We start from the raw sequence: 20,472 nt of genomic DNA on the forward strand, positions 1-20,472 counted from the left end.
GGAAGACCAGCGATACTTAAATATGATTGGCTGCAGGAGACGTCTGTCACTCAATGCACGGCCACTGATTCATCACGACACAATAAAGGTATTATCTGACATTGGTCAGCCAGGTTGCATACAATTCTGGACGTATAAACAATATAAAATAAAACACATAAATAAATTAGCACACGTATTAATGATGCATCTGACTGTGTTGGATTCTAGTCACATTATTATACAGCGCAGTCAAGTTTTCTTTGAAAAATGAACCATGATTTTAAGGCATAGTGACCATGTTTTTGGCAGATTATTACCCATTTATATTTATATTTCACTACAAATGTTTTTTAAGGGCTATTGTAGTTTACAAATGGAGCCAAAAACTCACTTCAGTTACTACAGTTATAGACTATAGGAACTATAGTTATACTATAATTATATACATTTTCGTAAGGGTAATAAAAGGTTTCATTTTATTCCAAACATATTACATTTTTATTTTATTGTTTATACTTTTAAACATACCTAATTATACTGTGATAGCAAATCACTGGTTATTGTTCAGCCATTCATGCATTTCTAAAGTAATTTATTGTATTACTAGGTACGTTTTTATTATTTCTTTATGCTTTTTGTTCAGTTTGTATTGCTCTCGGGACTCCCATATATAATCGGCCGTGATTCAATAAGTTTTAACCCTACAATTTTGAAGTCTACGTTGATGAACAGCTGGATGTAGACAGCAGATGGCAGTCTCACGCTTCTGCAGTTTATTCTGTTAATACTTCATTCTCATTCCACTGATAACACAACACATCTATATATTACTGCACACTGTCTGTTAGGTCTGTGTCTGCTCTTCCAGACGACTCTTTTTTGAACAAAGAACATAAATTAAAAAGCTTCCCGGAGAAGGAAAGTTTTCATTCATGCTAACTTATCAAACACTTTCATATTAATTACATTTTAGAAAGGGTTTTTACTTGTACTCTTAATGCGTTTCCTCTGGCAGGACTCCTGCACTGGCAGAAATTTCGAGTTCTATCTACTTTAGAGGAAAAGGGGAACCAAGTAGTAAATTATTCATCAGATCTCAAATCCAGGGCTCAGAGCGTGAAAGGATGTGGTGGAGAATGACATCGAAATGTGCTGCCAGTTTTTCCCCACTTTATCTTTCTTTTTGTGATTGTTTTTTTAAGATGTCAGAAGCAGAGATGTAAGATCACAGGTTAAAATGCACAAGTAATTTACATTGCCATGTTTACCATGTCAAAGGTTCGTGTCTTTTTCTCCTAAAAACACTACTTTCATTCCATCTCTTTATTAATCTATACATGTCTCACGGGTGGCTTAATGTTTAGTTTCATCCTGGCAGAGCACAGATCTGTATGTCAAAATCTGAAGCTGCTAATTCAACCGTGAAAATATATGCAGGCCAGTTAATATAATATAGACCAGTGGTTCTCAAACTGGGGCCCGCAGCCTCCTGGGGCACCCGAATATGGATTCAGGGGGGGCCAAAGTAAGATATAAATAGTAAGATATATATATACATCTTACATTTTATACAATCAAACGTCAGAAAAATAAGACCACCAACCAAAGGAACTGATTTTCTAGCATTGTATAATATGTTTTTTGTTTAATTCAAATTCTAAATTTAAGATTATAAGTCTTTATTTGGGGGGCCGCAAAGGGATGCACACTACACAAAGGGGGCCTAACAACAAAAACATTTGAGAACCACTGACATAGATAGCTACAGTACCTTTTGGGTTATTCCTCTGCCATCACAAAATGGTGCTTTGCAGACCAGACAAGACAATTTCCCTACATTTGTATAGACGACCTCGGTTTATACAATATGTGAACGTGCATTTATCCTTGTGATTTGCACAGACATTTGGAAGGGCAGATTGGATTTTTAGTTTTACGTCTGCCAGAATATAATTGGAAGCATTGGCACAGTCACTACCTGAATGAAAACACTTATTTAAATTAAGTGTGTTCTGTGCATACCGGCCAAATAGGATTTACTATATTAAATTTACTATACACCCAGAATAATGATCAAAATAGAACTGTGTCATGGCCAGGTTTCATCATTTTAAAGCAATCAACATTGCATTGCCCTTGAAAGCCTGGTACTAGAAATCGCCTCATTAGTCTGAATATTTCTCCAAAACCAAGTCACCACTCGCTCTCCGATAACATGCTCCTAGTTTCAACCTTTAAATAGGTCCATCTGTGCATATTTAGTTATAAAGAAATACTCGGAGAACATAAGATGTGTGTAGGGAGAGGTGGATGGAGGGGTGGGGGCTGCTCTCCTCTTAGATCTTATAAGACCATAGGGAAAAGCATTGCGTAGAGGTCTGTCTACCTATTGTAGATCTAAGCGAAGTGACAGCGGAGAAGAATCTAAGACTTCTCTGTATAAGTAGTCTGTGTCGTTTGTTTTCATGGGTAGGAAACCATCAATACATGAGAACAGATGATGAAATTGCAATGTAAGACAAGGGCTTGACTCCACAGTGGGAGAATTCTTAAAATGGCTAAATCATGATTTAAGGGCAGGGTAGACCTTAGGATTCATGGCTCTTAACATACTGATTGTCTAACATGAAATATCTTCTTAAAATGAATTTATAACATTTTTATAAATAAGACACCACACTGACCAAATCTGTACGAAGTATAGAACCAAGTGTATTTTTCCCTCTGTCAATGTACACATATTTAGATTTCATGTCACAGTAACACTTTACAATTACATTAAGAACAGGAATATACTTTGACCAGCATATGTAAATGACAATTATATTTGAAAAGAACAAACAAAACAAAAACACAAACAAAAAGCCCTGCTGATGATGTCATAAAGGAACTCAAATGCAAAATGGAGGTATAAGTGTAATGCATTTACCTTAATATATTTTACCAAATTCAAGAAAATTCCAAATAACATTTCAGGATTTCACATTTGAAAAATCACTTCAATCATTGAAGTAATATCTGTTGTGAACAGCATTTTTTTAATCAAAGAGAAAGGACTAAACAAAAAAAAACTCTTTTTTAATATCAAGGAATGTCAATTCAGGAAAACCATATTTTCATTTGTGAGAAATATCTAGACAGTATATTGTTTTTTTACTTTTTCCCTCCCCTTCCACGATACAAAAGTCTGGACACAATGTTGTGCTGCTTTATCCAAAGTCTTGGATTTCCTTCTCCTTTAAGGTTGAGGGAGTGGCGTGTTGGCATCTCGATGCGGTTATACAAGTTCCCAGTGTGGAGATGCCACAGAGTTCTCAAAAGACGACTTCTCCTCCATTACTCTTATCCTGTTTGTTTCACTGTCTGTCATCTCATTCTGATGGGTATTGGGCTGTAGTTTCACACCATAGAGAATATAATGGGCAAGAGAAAGAGTTCTCGTACTTAGTCTTGCGTATATCTTTCTCATGCCAAAGGACAAAGACAAACACACACACACACAAGCGCACGCACACGCATACATATTGTATGCACGATACACACGGACCTGTATCCTGATGTATTTTTCAGCAATGTCCTGTATTTACATAGATACAACATCTTTTGTCCACAAGCCAATGTTCTGTTCAGGACAGTCTGTGGTCTCTTTTGTCTGTGTTGTGCTCTCTCGCTGCAAATCAGTTCCTCCGGGTGAGATGAGAGTTATCAACTTTACGATTTCCATTTCCTACTTAAAAAACTCTCAAAACTGAATGTGAGTACATCATGCATGGAACACAATTATTAGCCTAACGGATCACAATGTTTCAGCACCATGGGGAGAGAGAGACATCAAGAACATTAGACAGGTTTTTCTTTTCAGTCCTAACAGCCCTCTGACACCTTCAAACCTGCCGCGGGTCGCGCCGTTGTCAAGCAGGTTTTGCTGTCTAACCCGCCGATATGCACAAGAGCAATGCGTGTTTATGAAACCAAGGTGGATAAACGACAAAGAAAGAATTCTGTCTGTGTGTTTCATTACAGGGACAGTTTAATCTTCATTTATCTGACAAAAATATCTTTGTGGAAATGAATTAAAAACACTCTTTAGGTCTATAGGAACATGAAACAAGCTGTGTGGTGTCATCTGCCACATTTTTAATCAAATACTTTTATTTCCCGAGAAAACGTGTCCAATATAACACATCTTCAATACGAGCACCTGCGTGTCTCCCGCAAATAACTCACTTTATGTTGTTCGTAAACTTTTTTAACAAGGGCCAGTAAATGTCTTATAAAAAATCTCGATTTCATGGTTCTATAATGTTAAATACTCCAAAATAGCACCAACAGCTTGTGTATGGAGACGATAAATGGCTAAATGTAGTTTTCTCTCTCTGTCCATGGTGTTTTGTTACTCTCCTGCGTAGGCCCCGGCCACATGAAACATAAATTTTTAATCGCAAAGAGTGTAGAGCGCATTACATCATCTGGAATGTAATGGAAGATTTTCTTTAGACATGAAAGAGATAAAATTACACACAACATGGCTTTGTAAGACGGCAAAGGAGGATCTATTCATCAGGGTTCCTTGCTCCGCATTCACACATCTTTATCTTTCGGTGGCAGGAGAGGAGAAAAACTTTTGCAGAAGTAAACAGAAGATTGTGTGGCTTAAATGTTTGAGGATGCAGAGGAGGTGATTTGAAGTTTGAAAATCCTCAGCCCACTTCCTGTTAACCTCCTCTCCCCTCATCTCACACACATTCTTTAGACGTAATACTCCTTGTCCTTATTCTTCTTGCCCTTGGAAGTCGTCTTAGTGACGGCGGCGGTCGTGCTCGCAGTCTTCTCCTTGACCACGGCTCCGTTGCTTTCCGAACCAGAGTTACGGCTCTGGTCTACCTGATAAGACCCTTCATCTCGGTTGCGGTATTTATACATGGCGTAAAGCAGGATGAGGATGCAGAGGGCGGCGGCCGCCACGATGCCGACTACCATGCCAGTGGTGCTGCTGGACTCCCTGATTACCTCCACGGCGCCGGGGCGGCCCTTCTCCATCAGATCGGTGGGGTGAGCTGTGGGCACATGAGGGAAGTCAGGTGGGTAGGTCAGCCCGGGAGTGTGGCGAGAGGACGGGGCGGGGGGCAGAAGCACCTGGTCACGGGTGTTCATTTTGCCCGCGGGAATGTGGAGTTGGTTCGGGTGAGTGGTGGGCGCAGGGACTGGGGGGCGGTGACCACCCGGGCTCTGGCCCCCGGTTCTGCTCACTGCGGGGGGCGGTGGCAGGACTGTCCTATCAGTGACCATGGGGGAGTTTTTGTAAAAGTCCTCATCATCGGACTCCGTCATTTCTCCGGAGCCAAAGGCCGACACCTCCATAGGGTCACCACAGTCCTCCTGGTCAGGAGGGCACGGTGGGCGGGGGTCGGACAGAATGAGGGACTCTTTGGTGGTCTGGAGGGGGGTCAGGGAGGTGGGAGGGGCAGGGATAGCGGGGTAACGGGTGGCCATGGGAAGGGAGTCTTGGGTGTCCACTGTAATTATGGGCAACACTAGTTCACCTCCTGGGATGAGAAAGAAGAAAGGGCGAGAGAAAACAAAATTAGCGAAAACTAGGAAATATATACACAAACACTCACATACAGAACCATGTTTGTACTTTGACTACAATTACACAGTTAATTCTACTAATCTATTCAACTATTGTGTCATTTGTACTAAGACAGATTTTTACAACTGAATCTAAAACTGCATTATATTTTAAATTCACACAATATGCTAAAATACGTTCATAACCTATTCAAATCACTAAAATAGATCCAGCTCATATTTTGAATAGCTCTTGGCTCTTCTTTGGTTAAACAAGATAGCAAACCATGGAGTTTAAGTCACTTACATCAACAAATAGGCCGCATGATTTTTGCATGGAAAAAAAGCAAATTACAAAAACAAAGGTGTGTAAGATGGTCCCTTTAAAAAGCACAACTTTTCTCCCCTTTGTCTTTCATCTGACTTATGTACATATATATATATATATATATTTACTATGCAACGACAAAATCCTCCGCATATACAGTATTCTGTGAAAATCTAGAAGTGAAAGGCTCTGTCTCAAAACCTATTGAGCTGACTCACTGTCTAATGCCTATATAAAGAAGTATCCACATCAACATTATTAAAACTAAACGAAATCTCCTTAGTGAGATTTGAGTCTGATTTGATTTGAGATTTAAAGGCAACGGTCTTGTTAACAGCTTCTAACATACCACAAGATCAGTTTATCTGAAATGAACCGCACGAGAGACTTGACAAACTGATTCTGAGCTGATTCGGATGTTTGGATGTGGTTCTGCTAATAGGCTGATAGACAGTATGTGCAGATTTGTTAAAAAATATACAGTATATATAGTAATTATATGAACCTACATCCTAATAAGGGTTTAATTATTTAAGTCAATATTTCCCTTATCTCTAGCAGCCATCATTAGGCTTGTCACAATGCATTATGAGATTGTCTTATCTATGGCAAATGTGATATGATTCAAATATGATTCATATGAACTATCACCCAGGGTAGTTGTTGAGAAATTTTGTATCCGAAACAACGATGCTCAAGTAAGCCAAGTGGGCAGCTCACTAGGTTTTGAGACAAAACAAACAAGGGCAATTAATTCAATGCCCAAAACATATTTATATACATTTACTATTTTGGTTCAACTAATATAAACTGAAAGGAACTCAAATGCTTGAACACAATGTGAAAGAGCTCCGGCTGATTTTACATTCGGTCCATTAGAAAGAGCTCAAGCACTCAAGCACACTGAATGATTGCAACATAATGCACAATCACACGAGCAATAACTGAGCACACAGTAACCGTTTCATGATGTCACACCTATATTCATGATGGATGCCCAAAGCGCAACCCAATGATGGAGTGGAATGGCCACTTAGCGTTATGAATAGCACGGGCGGTAAGAGAAGACCACTATTGCTTGAAGTAATGGAACCCTTAACTCTGGAAACACAGCCAGATTAGATTCTAATCTTTAGATTAGCTGTCATGACTTCAGTAGGTTTGAAGCGACAATTATATGAGGGAAGACAAGTGAAATTTAACTAAGAAAATGTAATAAAAAATCACAGGTCTTTGTTAGTTTGTAATACTAATGTAATTTAAATAAATCGAAGAAAATCTGGACTGATCTGGCACAGAAAATCTTGATATGCCAAATGAGGTTGATGTGCCTTTCTCAAAGGAACAGTTCATCCAAAAATAAATATAAATAATGTATATATTTACTTACACTCAAGTCTTTCAAAATCTGTATACATTACTTTGTTCCAATGAACACAGAGAAAGAAATTTGGAAGAATGTAGAACAGCAAACAGTTCTGGGGCACTTTTGACTACCATGGTAATTTTTTCCTCCTATGGTAGTCAGTGGTGCCCCAGATCTGTTTGATTACAAGCATTCTTCCAAATGTCTTTCTCTGTGTTCATCAGAACAAAGAAATGCATCCAGATTTGGAAAAACTTGAGGGGGAGTAAACAAAGACAGAATTGTTATATTTGGGTGAACTGTCCCTTTAAGTGTCTTTTTTGTTTTATGTCAAATCACAGATTTGATTTAATGAACTCATTTACGTCAAAGTATTGAGTTCTTAAATTCATCCTTCCTTACAAGCTTCTCCTTTCATGCGTTAACTCCTTAAGATTTACAAAAAACATTTAGGTCAAATTATACCTCATCAAATCCCTAAAATCTAAGTTTTTATTTCAAACTTCAAAATGTAAGCGTTGGTTTCAAATGAGGAATTATCTTTGGAAGAACTGCATCAAATTAAAACCATATCCGCAAGCGCAATCCTGTACTTCCAATTAAAACTATTCTTCTATATAGGACAGGAGAGTTTGATCAGACAGAAACAGTGTGTGCTGCCTGTGAGCGGTGACAGGTGAACGGAGAACATCTGAAGCCTTGTGTATGTGTGTGTACTCACCAGTGCCAGGCTCACATTCCTCCAGATCTTCATCATCACTGGGACACTCAGCTGAGGCCACCAGCAGATCATCCGAGTTCTGAAAGAGCAGAAAGAATCAATGTCTTGAAACTAAGCTCCAAAAACATGCCTCTCTTCTAGAGCTTTAGCATTATTCACAAAAAACAGACATTTGTTCGCATTTCCTTGTGATGGTGACAGCACTAATTCATCAAATAGCAGAGAGGAGCGTGTAAATATGCATGTATGCAGATGTGCTGTGTAATTAAGTGCACTTTTGCCATTTTAAAGAGCTGATTCAGGTGGAAGTGATGCTGTATAGTTCCACTAAAGCATGTTGCATCTCACACACAAGCGCTGAGACAAGAACCTTGATGATGGGGGACCGCACCATGCGGAATTGCATTCCTTACAGTTATTAATGTGATGTGCATATTAGTTTAGTGAATCGGGTGCAATGTAGACCGACAGCATGTGCTTATAAATGACAGCCACAATTTATTCACAGTGAAGTTTGGAATTCTCTACAACCTTGAAAGAAATCCTACGTTTATCTTATTGGTCCAGTATTTATTTAAGCTTTATTTTTCAGATCTGTTGCAGAGCTATTTGTTCAGCTTCGAGGGTCTAGATATTCAGTCATGCCAGACTGAATAGCTTTGCTGCCCTGTAGTCTGACCTGAATGTGAATTAACATTCCCAGCTCATACCTCACATTCATAAAACATGTAATTGGATCTGGGCCATGACTGATTTGGACGCACCAGTTTGTCCTTTCCCACCGAGAGGTCAGAACAATTTCACCGTCCACTCGTACAGGCACATTTATCTGTTTACGAGAACACGAGGCACCTACAGAATGGCACTCCTTTGCGAAACAAGGTAAGTGGAGGTATTTATTAATGGTGACATCTGTATTTGCATTTGCGCTCTCTAATAAACACAACAAATGCAAATTAGATAGAAATATAGAACTATAAATCAAACCGTGCACAATAAGAAAAAACAATCAATGACGCTATATTGTCCATGTGTAGTTTCCATGATGCGATAACCGAGATATAGTTTACCTCTTTATTTAAGACCCGAGGAAATTCAAGCTTGTTATATGAAAATACGCACCAGCCCCTGCATTCCCATCCCGGCCATTCAGATTAAGATTGACGTCCATATACTAATTGAATTGGCCCGCAGACGGTTTTAATCGGTCCGGCTGAAATAGTGGAGTATTGATTTAGTCCACCTTTCGCTGGCTTTTTCCACTTCTTTCTCTGCTCACTTTTTGAGTAATACACATTTTAAAACCCCAACAAGCCTGTAGTACATTACCTTTGAAGGTAAAGCCCATTGAGGAAAATATTTCAAAGGCCGACTTGATATTTTTTCCATCACATCAGCAGTGTTATTGGGTTTCCTTTAAACCGAACATATAAAAACATTTCTTGTGCTCGACCTCCGTCAAATATTGATTTTGCTGAATGCTGCAGAAAAAACCTTAATGAAAAGACGAATATCTGAAGTTCAGACAGTACCATCGGCCCATGCGTTTTAAACTAAATCTCCGCTTTGAACCATCAAAGCGTTTATTGGGACAAAAGAAACGCTACGAGGAATTTGCCTGGTTTTTCAGTGTGATTTACAAATACTAAAGAGTCTGACATTTCCAACCTTTAATTAAAAGACGCATTGTAGCATTAGTTTTGCGTGACTGCGTTTATTAAAGGATAATTAGCCAGTCTCTTATCAGCGCTTTCGCACAATGCTTACAGTATGTGTTCCGTAAGACAAGTTTATTAAGAGCATTTGAATTGCAGGTTGTGTTTCGATTCGTCCGTACATTTACGACAAATTTGGACGCGAAAGAAAGAGAAAACATCCAGTTAAGCGCATTTTTAATGTCTTCAGCTTTAAAAGAGAATCATAGTGTGGTGTCAGCTTAATCAAGAGCTTACTTGACAGAAACCATTTTGAGAGCTCTTGGTTACTTTACACGGAGCGGTGGAAGCTCTCTCTAAACTCGCCGCAAATGTGAGGTCATGGGACAGATACTGTATGTGTACGTGGTTGTGCGTTTTTTAAAAATACGAAACAGCACAAACCACCGTGCGTCTGACCCCTAAAGCACTGACTGATTTGCTGAACACTTGAGATGATTTGAGCTGGCGTTTAAATGCACGGCGTGTAGTTCTGCCCTTCAAATATTCTGACGATTTATTTGCACATTCGACCTAATGTTACCTGATCCTGAAGTCAGCATTTAATCATTGTTAAACAAAGACGTTTCCTCTGGAGCTCCTGTAGCTCGAATGCGACAAGGTCATGAGTTTCATTCTTAGTGACGCAAAAATTGCCAAATGGATAAATGCAAGTGTAAATCTTTCTGTTCATACAGCTGCCTCGTGTCCCACATACGCAGTTGCTTTCTAAGGCAGCATCCTATCTATCACAGAAACTCGAAAGTGACGGATTCGGAGCACCCTGCATAGATAAGAAGTCTGCTTGCCACACAAATAGTGCTCGACACATCAGTTTGCATGTTACTGAATACAATAAACATAAAAACACAACGGCAGTAGGCCTACCCAATCACTTCTATTGTATGGACACAAAACTAAAGCAAGTCATTGGGTACCGCCGTTGTTCGGTTACCAACAGTCTTCAAAAGATAATGTTTTGTGTTCAGCAGAAAAAAGAAAGTCATACAGGTTTGAAATGAAAAGAGGGTGAGTAAATGATGACATAATTGTCATTTTTGGTTGAAATATCACTTTAAGGGTCCAGTGTATGATATTTAGCGGCATCTAGTGGTGAGGTTGCAACCAACGGCTCCCTCCATCCCTCCCTTTCGAAGCACTACGGTGGCTGTACCAGGGCAAAGATGTAGTCTTGTTTTTGTTTATTTTCTGAAGGAGATTACGTATTTACGAAACGAGCTCTGTAGAGTAGTTTGAAAGCCGTTAAGAAGCTCACTTGAGCATGCGTCTAAGAAACAAATGTGTTTTTTTTGCGCAGTGAATGGTGATATAGTTCATCTCAAGGGCTAAATGAATGAATCTGCAGTCTTTGCCACTGTGCTTGGTGCTGTTCCATACAAACGTCTTACTCATCTTGGGAGGAAGAAGACTGGTGTGATGAGAGTTCCTCGGCTCTAAGCTGTCCTTCCCAAATCCTATTTTCGTGCTATTGCTTTGTATGACTATTTACACCCAGGACATGGCGGATTAGTAGTGATTCACAGAGTACACGCGAGAGAAGCCGCGTCTGTCCTCATTTGTGATAACGCGTTCTGGTGGTGAATATGGATCTTGGCAGCTTTGCGAAGATTGACAATGATTGTTATTAAGCTTGTCTTTTATTCCCTTTATCGCACATCTTCTGATCAATGGAGTTGAACGCTTCATGAATACAGGCAGACGGGGGGGAAGCAGATCTGCAAATATATGAAGAACGGGGGGATAGGGGGCAATGCACATGTCTGATATGAAAATCAATATTTTTATATTAATAGTCTTGCGCTTCAGCATTGTACGGACAGACGGTGTTCAAGGTTAATACGTTTTTGAAGACTGTCAATACATGTAAAGAATTACTGTGGACTGGGAACAAAAATGGGTCAGTCTGTGCTATAATGACAAAAGAAAACAAACATTATGATGACCATGAATACAAAGTAATGATTATGCAGATTATGACAAAACAAATGCTGTCATTCAAAATTTGAAAGACAAATTGACATTAATTTGAGTATAATAATAATAAATGTATAATCATTTAAATTACAATCCTTTCATTACTGTCTACGGCATCATTTTCAGCCACTGTCTATGGAAGAATTTAAAAAAGTGCATGATGTAGTGTCCCACCACTAAAATATTCAATGCTGAAAATGTCAGTGCCTAACACCAACGTCGGTTTATGCCCAAATAAGCCCCTTGAATCCGAGTTGAAAGAAGACGTCACATTGTAAGCTGACAAGTCGCTGGAAATTTAACAATGTTTTGTTCTTACAATGCATTCCCAAGTGATGCACTATAACTCCAGATATGTTTTTCTCAAGGCTTCGAAAATAATGACTTGAGAAAATTGCAGGACTACTCAAAGAGATGTGACTAGTAAATCAGTATGTGTGAAATGAAACAGAAAAAATATGTGGGGGAGCTATATCCTGACATATGTGAACCGGAGCATTGTGATACTGTGACTTCAGGGGCTTCCTGATCCGAAGGGATTGCGCTTTTTTTAAGCAATAAATGACAGTGATCTCTCACCCTTCGGTGGTCTGTACTGTCAGCTCTGTTATTGCTGATGCCAGCTGGACATCTTGTAAAACAAAACTCTTGTAATCCCACATTTCGGAGGTCAAAAAAGCACTTTCAGTTACAACTGTGGGAAATCCTACAGGGTCTTTCTAGATTTATTTCCCATATGTGACCCTGCACAACAAAACCAGTTTTAAGGGTAGATTTCTCGTACATAATTTACATAATCTAAAAGCTGAATAAGTAAGATTTTCATTGATGTATGGTTTGTTAGAATAGGATAATATTTGACTGAAATACAACTATGTTTTTCGAAAATCTGGAATCTGAGGGCGCACAAAAATCTAAATATTGAGAATATCGGCTTCTCCAAATAATGTTCTTAGCGTAGCATATTACTCACAAAAATAAAGTTTTGATATATTTACGGTGGGAAATTGATTTGTATTTTTGGCTATTACTAAAAATGTTCCCGTGCTACTCAAGACCAGCTTCTTTAAGTGCTGAATATTTATAATAAAGGTCCTCTTCCTCACCTGTGTAATACTGTCTTTCAGGCTGGGCGAGCGCTGTCTACGGGTAGTGGTGGTGGCCATGGTGGTGGTGGTCTCCATGATGGTGGTGGACATGTCTGCCGCAGCTGGAGGGGTGGCCGATGTGGTCTCCGTAGATAGGACGGAGGGCGCGTCCCCCACCAAACGCAAGTTACCCGTCACTTGCACGTTAGGATCCCCCTCAGCCGCCAGCTTCAACACCTGCAGCCCGTTGTAGTACAGGCCGGAGATCTGGCCCTGGAAAGGCCGGCCTTTATCCTGACCACCCACCTTAATGGCCGCCTGGCTATTGAAGATGGTCAACTGGCGACCTGCGGTAGACGAGAGAGAAAGGAGGGAAGGAGAGAAAGAGAGAGAGAGGTGGAGGAGAGAGAGCAGTATGACAGCAGGGCAGACAGAGAGAAACAGAGAATCGAAGAGGGACGATCAGTGTGAGCGATTTGGAGTCTGCAGCACACATCAGGGTTTGCCGACATCGGCTGATAACACGTTGAACATTTGAACCTGGCGATGGAAATCTCCAATTCTAATGTCTGTCACTTCTGGCCCAAATAGTGCAGGGAGCAAAATGTTGTATTAAACATGATGGCAAAGATCAATGACAGAGCCTGAGGTATCTCTTCTATGAGGGCAGGATAATGGGGGAGTGAAAGGGCCCCTATCATTATACAATAATGGGTATATATTATCATTCCAGCCTCATTAAACTAGTAGGGCTTGAGATATGGATAATCAACTGAATAAAGAGGGCAAAATTGGATAACAGTATTTATGAGAATGTGAAGAGTTTTGGATATGATTTATTCAGAAGCCTTGTTGATGCTAATCTGCATGAATAAGTGTCATCTGCCAGCTCAAATGCTAATGTGTCACTGAGGCGAGAGGGGCTTTCCTCCGGCCACATGAACAGACTTACATAGGGGTGCACACAAACATATGCACACGCACGCACACACACACACTGCTTCTACATTGAGGATTTCGACCCATGAATCTCTAAAGAGTTGTTACCGAGTCATTTAAGATGGCAATGACCACTGGAAAGAAACAGATAAAACGATTGTGCTGCCTCACTACCTACTGCTTACATAGTCAACTGTCTTTTAACTATCGTGGAACCTTAAACTGTAGGTGAATGATTTTAACGCAACGTTAATAGCGTTAAATTGATTTCAATGCAATTTGAAGTTAGCATGTTGCTATCATTTAGTAGCATGTGTTTCATTTACACAGAATATGTGTTCTGTTTCAATTAAAATATACGTTTACCAATTTACAGACCATTCATTGGTCAACATTTCTAGATGCATTGTGGCCATTCCAGCCGAGTATCTGTTGAATCTTTTACAAAATCAAACCTCAGGACAAAAAGTCATCCAACAGCAATGTGAAAAACTGAAAGGATGACAACACACATGAAAACTGATACAAAAACTGATACTGATACAAATCGAGGTTCTTACATAAAATAGTTTTCAACTTTTTTTCTAAATACATTGTTGTATTGCTTAAAAGTGAATATGAACTTGTTTTCTTTGCAGTATTCAAGGTCTGAAAAATACAGAGCATCTTTTCTCTAATTTTTACATGTTTCTCCAGTTTTCATTTTCTGCAAATAAATGCAAAGAGAAACAATATTTTTATTTGAAATTTGGGAAACATATTGTTAGTAGTTCACAGAATTAAACAAAAATTTTAGTTTTACACAAACACCTGTAAATTGTACATTACTAAATCAGAAAAACTCATTTTGAAATGGTCTCAATTTTTTCAAAGAGCTCATCAGACTGCATGATGGGACTGCTTTCTTTGCAAGTACACTTTTCCAAATTTGCAAACTATTCATCCTAAATGGTATTTAAATTTAGAATTAGAATGGTGCCAACGATGACCCGGGTTGAAATCCTGGCTCAAGTTCATTACATTGAGGTCATTACATTATAAATGATGAATATATAGCTGTATATTGATGTGGGATTGATTGTGAGAGACTATCTCACTAAAAAAGTCTGGGTTACTTTCAACCCAATGTTGAATCGAAATGGGACAAACCCAGCTGTTTGGGTTAAATAAACCCCAAACATATTCACATTTGCCCCAAAAATGGGTTGAAACGACCCCACAAAAAGTTAATTTGCAAAGCAGTGGTTGGGTTTTTCTCTTTTTGACCCGACACGAATCTAAAAATAACCTAGCATTTTTAGTGTGTAAAGATCACAGTGTCGTCTAGGTAAAAACGGTCACCTTCATTTCGCTTTGGTATGTGACGAAATGTATGTACCTTCCCATAAAAAAACAGTACCTACTTTCAGGGCAAACTTGGTTGTATAAGGTAACTGAATGGGACGAAAACCTCTGAAAAGACTACTTAAAGAGGAAAAGGGCGGGGAAGGTAAAGGGCCATTTCCTTCGGCCTCTGAGTTCTGGACTGCTGCCATTTATTTAATCCCGATGAACAGGTCCTCTGACACAGCTGATTATGAAGTGGGCAGTTGTTATCCCCTTCGTGAGAGCAACTAAATGCTTAATGAAGGGTTGCCATTTAACACAAGTAGGGTCTTGCTTTTAACAGTTGAACATTTTGACATGAGAGTGCGGATAAAAAGACCATATCTTCTAAAAAGCCTTTCGTAATAGAGACGAAGAGAGCCCAGATGGCCACTTTTGCCTAGCACCCTTTTTTTTTTTTAATACAGTCAAAAGATTATTTTTCAATGTGCGACATTAAGCTGTTACATATTTGATTTGAACCTATGAGAAGAATACAGGGCAATACAAACTATCTATTTACCAAATAAACCTGAGGACAGTGGGCATGAACTCCACTGCTATTCTGCTTTGAGATATTATTTCAATACCTGAATTCTCACGTTTCTGGTTTCTTTAAAATATTCAAGGCTTTTGAGATAAAGAGCACAAGGCAGAGAACCTCAATGGCAAGCACAAACTCGTCTTTTACACAAACCAGACAGTCACCATTCACACAGGACACAGACCTGATGTACAGTATGAGGGCTTTGTGTAATTTAATTTACTTGTCAATTGTACCTTCTAAATAACTGCACATGTTAAAGGGACATTGTTATCCGAATTTGCAAAGGCTGACAATTTTCTATTCATTTAACAACGAATATCTCTTCAATATTTAGAATGTTTAACCCTCTGAGTTAGTTTCGATTTAGATCGGTATGGGACAGATTTAGCTTCAGTTTAATGCCCTTTTTATATCAAATCACGGTACGAGAGGATCCTCCTCATATATGTAATTACGTATACTGTAAAGAAGTATAATTAAATGTTGTTAAAATGTGGTGGATCTTCGACCAAGTTGAGCACACGGATAAACATCTAAAAATGACTTTTACACAAATGTGGAATTGAACTTTTAATCAAATTTTTCACAACATGTTATCAAGTTCAATCAACGGAGGCATGCGGAGCCAGAAAGGTCACTTTTTCTTAAAAAAACAAGGCTGAGGGTATTTGTTATACATTTAACATTTAGGTGTGATGTTTGCTCAGTACATAAGCGGTAAAAGGAGTTTGCATATAGATGAAAACGACGCAATCAACCAAAAAGTCTGATATTACACAAACATTAGAGGGTATTAACGCACACTAGTCTTGGATAATGTGCTGACGCAGACCTGGTGGATTGTTTCTGCACTTTAATAACTGAGAAAGTTTCTTGGGGGAAATCTAATACAATGGTCTTAGAAAGATTCATCTGTTTACAGATGCCTCCAAAGATAACTACACTGCACACGCTTAACATTTACACTACAATACTACACAACCAGTCCAAATAACGTTGGTTTTCTTTCTATTGCACTCAAAGGGTTAAAGAAAAAATGTTACACTGAGTTTAATGTTAGGAGTACAGCAATGGTCCCTTTAACTGCTCGGATTAGAAAAGTTAAATCGTGTTGGATGAGCTATTTAAAACAAAATACCCTCTCTTCAGTGTTTGCGAAGGTCAGAGGGGATCACAGGGAGCAAAACATAAGACAGCAAAAAATAATCAACTATTTACAGACAGTTGCTTCAGTTAAAGAACGTTGTTAGAATGTTAGTCAGGGATTATATTTAAGATTAAACCTTAATCTCTGAAGTGGTGCAGTTCTGACTTTGTTGAGAGCACAATTTATTGCTGCCGGATGCGTGGAAAGCCAAGGCCACATGGAGATGACCGATTGGATTTACAGGGTGAGTGGGCAGCCACAATTCGCTGTTTGTTTTGGCCCACGATTGACGCTAATGCAAAAGGGCCGAATTTGGAAAGTCGAACATGGCTCACGGCTTGGCAGTTTAAAGGGAACTGCACCTCTTCCAGAGCCTTAATAAGTCAGTAAGTCATTGTTTAGTTTTTATTACCTTTGTCGAGTAGCCACTCGTCAACTACCCGACCAAGTCTGTATGGAATTCTTTGCCTGGCTATAGCAAGTCGTTCATTATCAATGTTCCCTTCAAAGAATTTAGAGAGACAGATAAGAGGTTAATATCTGGAAGTTCAAGCGTCACAAGGTTAAAAACATGGCAACATGACTTTAATCAAGTTTAGCAAGTTAGGAAGTCTACACGAGCTTTATGCTGGAAGTTATGTTGGTTTAAGGTGGATTGCACTTAGTTAGACAGTTTGAGACTAATTAGAGCATGTTTAATTCTGTTTAGAATGCTTCGAGGACATATTTAGTGATGGTTTAAGCTTCTAATTTTGGCCTGCTCGACTGTGATCTTAGCGAATCATGTCATTCATCAGGAGGAAAATTTCATACAATCAATAAAACAGTGATGATGTCATATTATAATGTGCAGTTATATAATGACAGTGCTCCGGAAGACATTTTCTGGTCTCGACAAGATATCCGAGAGCGCGAACAATGCAATCAACATCTAGTATCAAAACGCAGAGCTACCTGCATAAATTAGGAGACGTGTAATTACAAAAAGACACCGTGGTTATAATTGACTATGTGTCTAGGCTGCCAGATAGCAGACAGAGTGTATCTGATGAGATACTACGACTTTCTTTGTCCTCACATCTGTGAGACGGTGACTGTGATCCTGACAGATCCCTTCACCACAGCTCAAAATTAGCTCTTGGGTCCTGTTACTCACCGAAGAGAAACATCTCATCATATCTCCTTTCCCATCTCTATCTCTCGCCGCCGTCCTGTCAAAATAACCCAACGCCACGGCTCGGTCAATATTGGTCGCGCCGCCGTGACATTTGACCTCGAGTATGTGACTTCATCAGCTGTTGCTTGATTGAGTTATTTTGCAGATAAGAGTTGCGTGGTAGCGTGGCACGTGTGAAGTGCTAATTTGGTGATATGCCGCATACTGTGTCTTATTTTACAAGCCAGTACAACCCACCCTGCAACCTGAACGGGGGCCAAACCGCCCACTCTCGTAAGCCTGTTAAAAGACCTCATGTGTGGCAAATTCTGAACCTTCAAAGAGAAATTAAAATAGGTCTCATCTGCAAGCGATCAGCGATAAACTGATGTCTATTCTATGGGATTTTCTTTAGATTTTTATTAACGTAATGGTGTGTTGGGCCACATCAAGATGACCCAGTGACGTCCCAAATCCGATCATATCTGGTCATCTAATCCTCTGTTTTAATGAACTGAATTCTTCAGGGTTTGTTAATCTAAGCCGAACACCCGCCGGCTTCGCGATCCACCGCCGGATGATGTGCAAGACCTATATCTTTTTATAAATCCGTAGGATGAAAGGTGCTGCACAACAGCCCTGCCATTTCATTTAAATGCACATAATTTGGTTTTAAAGGAAGCGTGACATGACTGTGTCGGCTTTGAAGCCAGGCTTCCTCTCTGGAACGGGCTCCCTGTCCAACTCACACCACCCGAGGGGGCCTAGGGGAGTCCTGGTGAACATGAGGTCTATGTCGCAGCGGTAGAAAACCAATTTTCCCTTTCAGAAATCAGACAAACTCTCGACTCTGCGCTGCGGAGACGCAGCGCCATTCAATCTCCAGACGAGACCCCGCGCGTGGAGGCGTATGGAAGGTAGGGGGTGAGCCTGAACCGGAGCTTTATTTAGCTAGAGCTGTGTTTCAGCTAAAGGCTCCTTGACTCGGCGCTGACCTGGCTTAAAGCGAGCCAGAAACAGATTAAAAAACGCTATTAGAGACGAAGAAAATGTCTTCCTGTGGAACAGCAGCTGTGAGAGGAAGGAGGCTCCCTAAGTAAACAATGGGGAGAGAGAGAGTTTGCTCTTTTTAATTGGAAAGCACATAAGGCCATGGGACTGTTTGTACAGAGCAACTATGGCTCATGGAATGAATACAACAGGGTTGAGAAGATGGATCTGAGTTTGATTCTGAAGCTTGAAGGCTGTGGAATATCAGGATACAGTGTCGCTCGAGAGCGCTGTCTTTCAAAGTGCAACCTGCGAGAGGTGTTTTGGCTAATGCTGAAAATGAAAGCGAGCTTTGTGGTTCAAAGTTTGCACACAGTTCAGGGATGGAGCATCTTCACAGGCGCTTTCCTCTGTCCGCCTAGAGCGAAGCTGGCTGAAGTTAAAAACTGTAAAGGCTCCAAATCCATCTCGGGCTGAATGTATTAGGGAAGGCAGCTTGGGGGGAAATGTGTTAATTTGCAATTGTTATTAGATTGTTCATGTGCTGGTTATCTGGGCCCTGCATGTGGTGTCTCGTCAACTCTCAGGGAAGAATTTGAGGGAAAAATGGCACACTTCAAACCCAAATAACTCACATTTTACATTATAGATCAATTTGCACCCTTCAATACAGCATGCCTCCAACATGGATACAAATCCATGCCAAGAGCTTCAACCTCAGTCCCTGGTATCTTTATTTAGATACCGTCCCCAATTGGGTTCAATATTTACGGCCAGTTGTGTTGTTTGTCTCTCTCTCTCTCTCTGACCGCATGTGTCCGTTCTCAAGGGAAGCTGCTTCCAGTGTTTCTAACAACCACATATATAATGAGATCCCCTTGATGGCTTTCCCCACCCTCCTGCCATCCCCGGGGTCTTACCTGATGGGAAGCGTTCGATGACGGGCTGGTTGTCCACCTGGAGGGTGGCGTTGCCACCGCTGCGTGTAAAGCGAACCACGTGGTACTTGCCATCGTTCACTGTGACTGCAGGCTCGTCTATGCTGATGTCATCCGTGCCAACGTTGAAGATCACACCGACCTTGCCTTGTTCCTGGGTGAAAAAGGAGATTTTGTTTAATGGGCCGTTTCCAGGATATTTATGACTGGGTACGCACAGCCACATGACCACGCTCCCCCAAGTTAAATATATACAATCAATCAATTTAAATTTGTATATATAATAAAATAATGGTGGTGACACTACAATCATTTTGTTTGTTAACATAAATTGCCCTGCTAATAAACAATAGAACCCAGCCCAAACAACAATAGAAAATTTATTTAATGGTTGAAATGAGAATTGTATTGGTATTAATGGAAGCTGTAATGGTGTCTGTACGTTATGGATTCTACTGGGTGAGAAGATGGAGACCAATAGAACACAATTAAATCCTATTGAAATAATGTCCAGAACACACTTCCAAAAATGTGATCAAATGGTTTAAATGGAAAAAGCTAATGGTTCAAAATGACATTTTACCAATAGAATTTCTGTACTGGTTTTTATATATTTTATCCAGCAGGGTCTACAGGTTTATTAGT

The 20,472-nt window shown here is 39.9% G+C and overlaps 1 protein-coding gene across 2 annotated transcripts in view; it reads right to left on the reverse strand.

The window, feature by feature from the left end:
* Window positions 1–2,677: 2,677 nt before the first annotated feature.
* nrxn2a (neurexin 2a) overlaps window positions 2,678–20,472 on the reverse strand; it is a 265,411-nt gene continuing 247,616 nt past the window's right edge. For both annotated transcript variants that reach the window (XM_079486587.1, XM_079486588.1), the window contains 5 exons: window positions 19,810–19,981; window positions 17,156–17,245; window positions 12,764–13,092; window positions 7,969–8,047; window positions 2,678–5,528 (listed from right to left, as the gene is read on the reverse strand). In XM_079486587.1, the coding sequence (XP_079342713.1) occupies window positions 4,732–5,528; window positions 7,969–8,047; window positions 12,764–13,092; window positions 17,156–17,245; window positions 19,810–19,981 (1,467 nt within the window). In that variant the 3' untranslated portion in view covers window positions 2,678–4,731. The remainder of the gene's footprint in view (window positions 5,529–7,968; window positions 8,048–12,763; window positions 13,093–17,155; window positions 17,246–19,809; window positions 19,982–20,472) is intronic.

Source organism: Barbatula barbatula (genome assembly GCF_947034865.1).
Source record: "Barbatula barbatula genome assembly, chromosome: 22".
Lineage (NCBI taxonomy): Eukaryota > Metazoa > Chordata > Actinopteri > Cypriniformes > Nemacheilidae > Barbatula > Barbatula barbatula.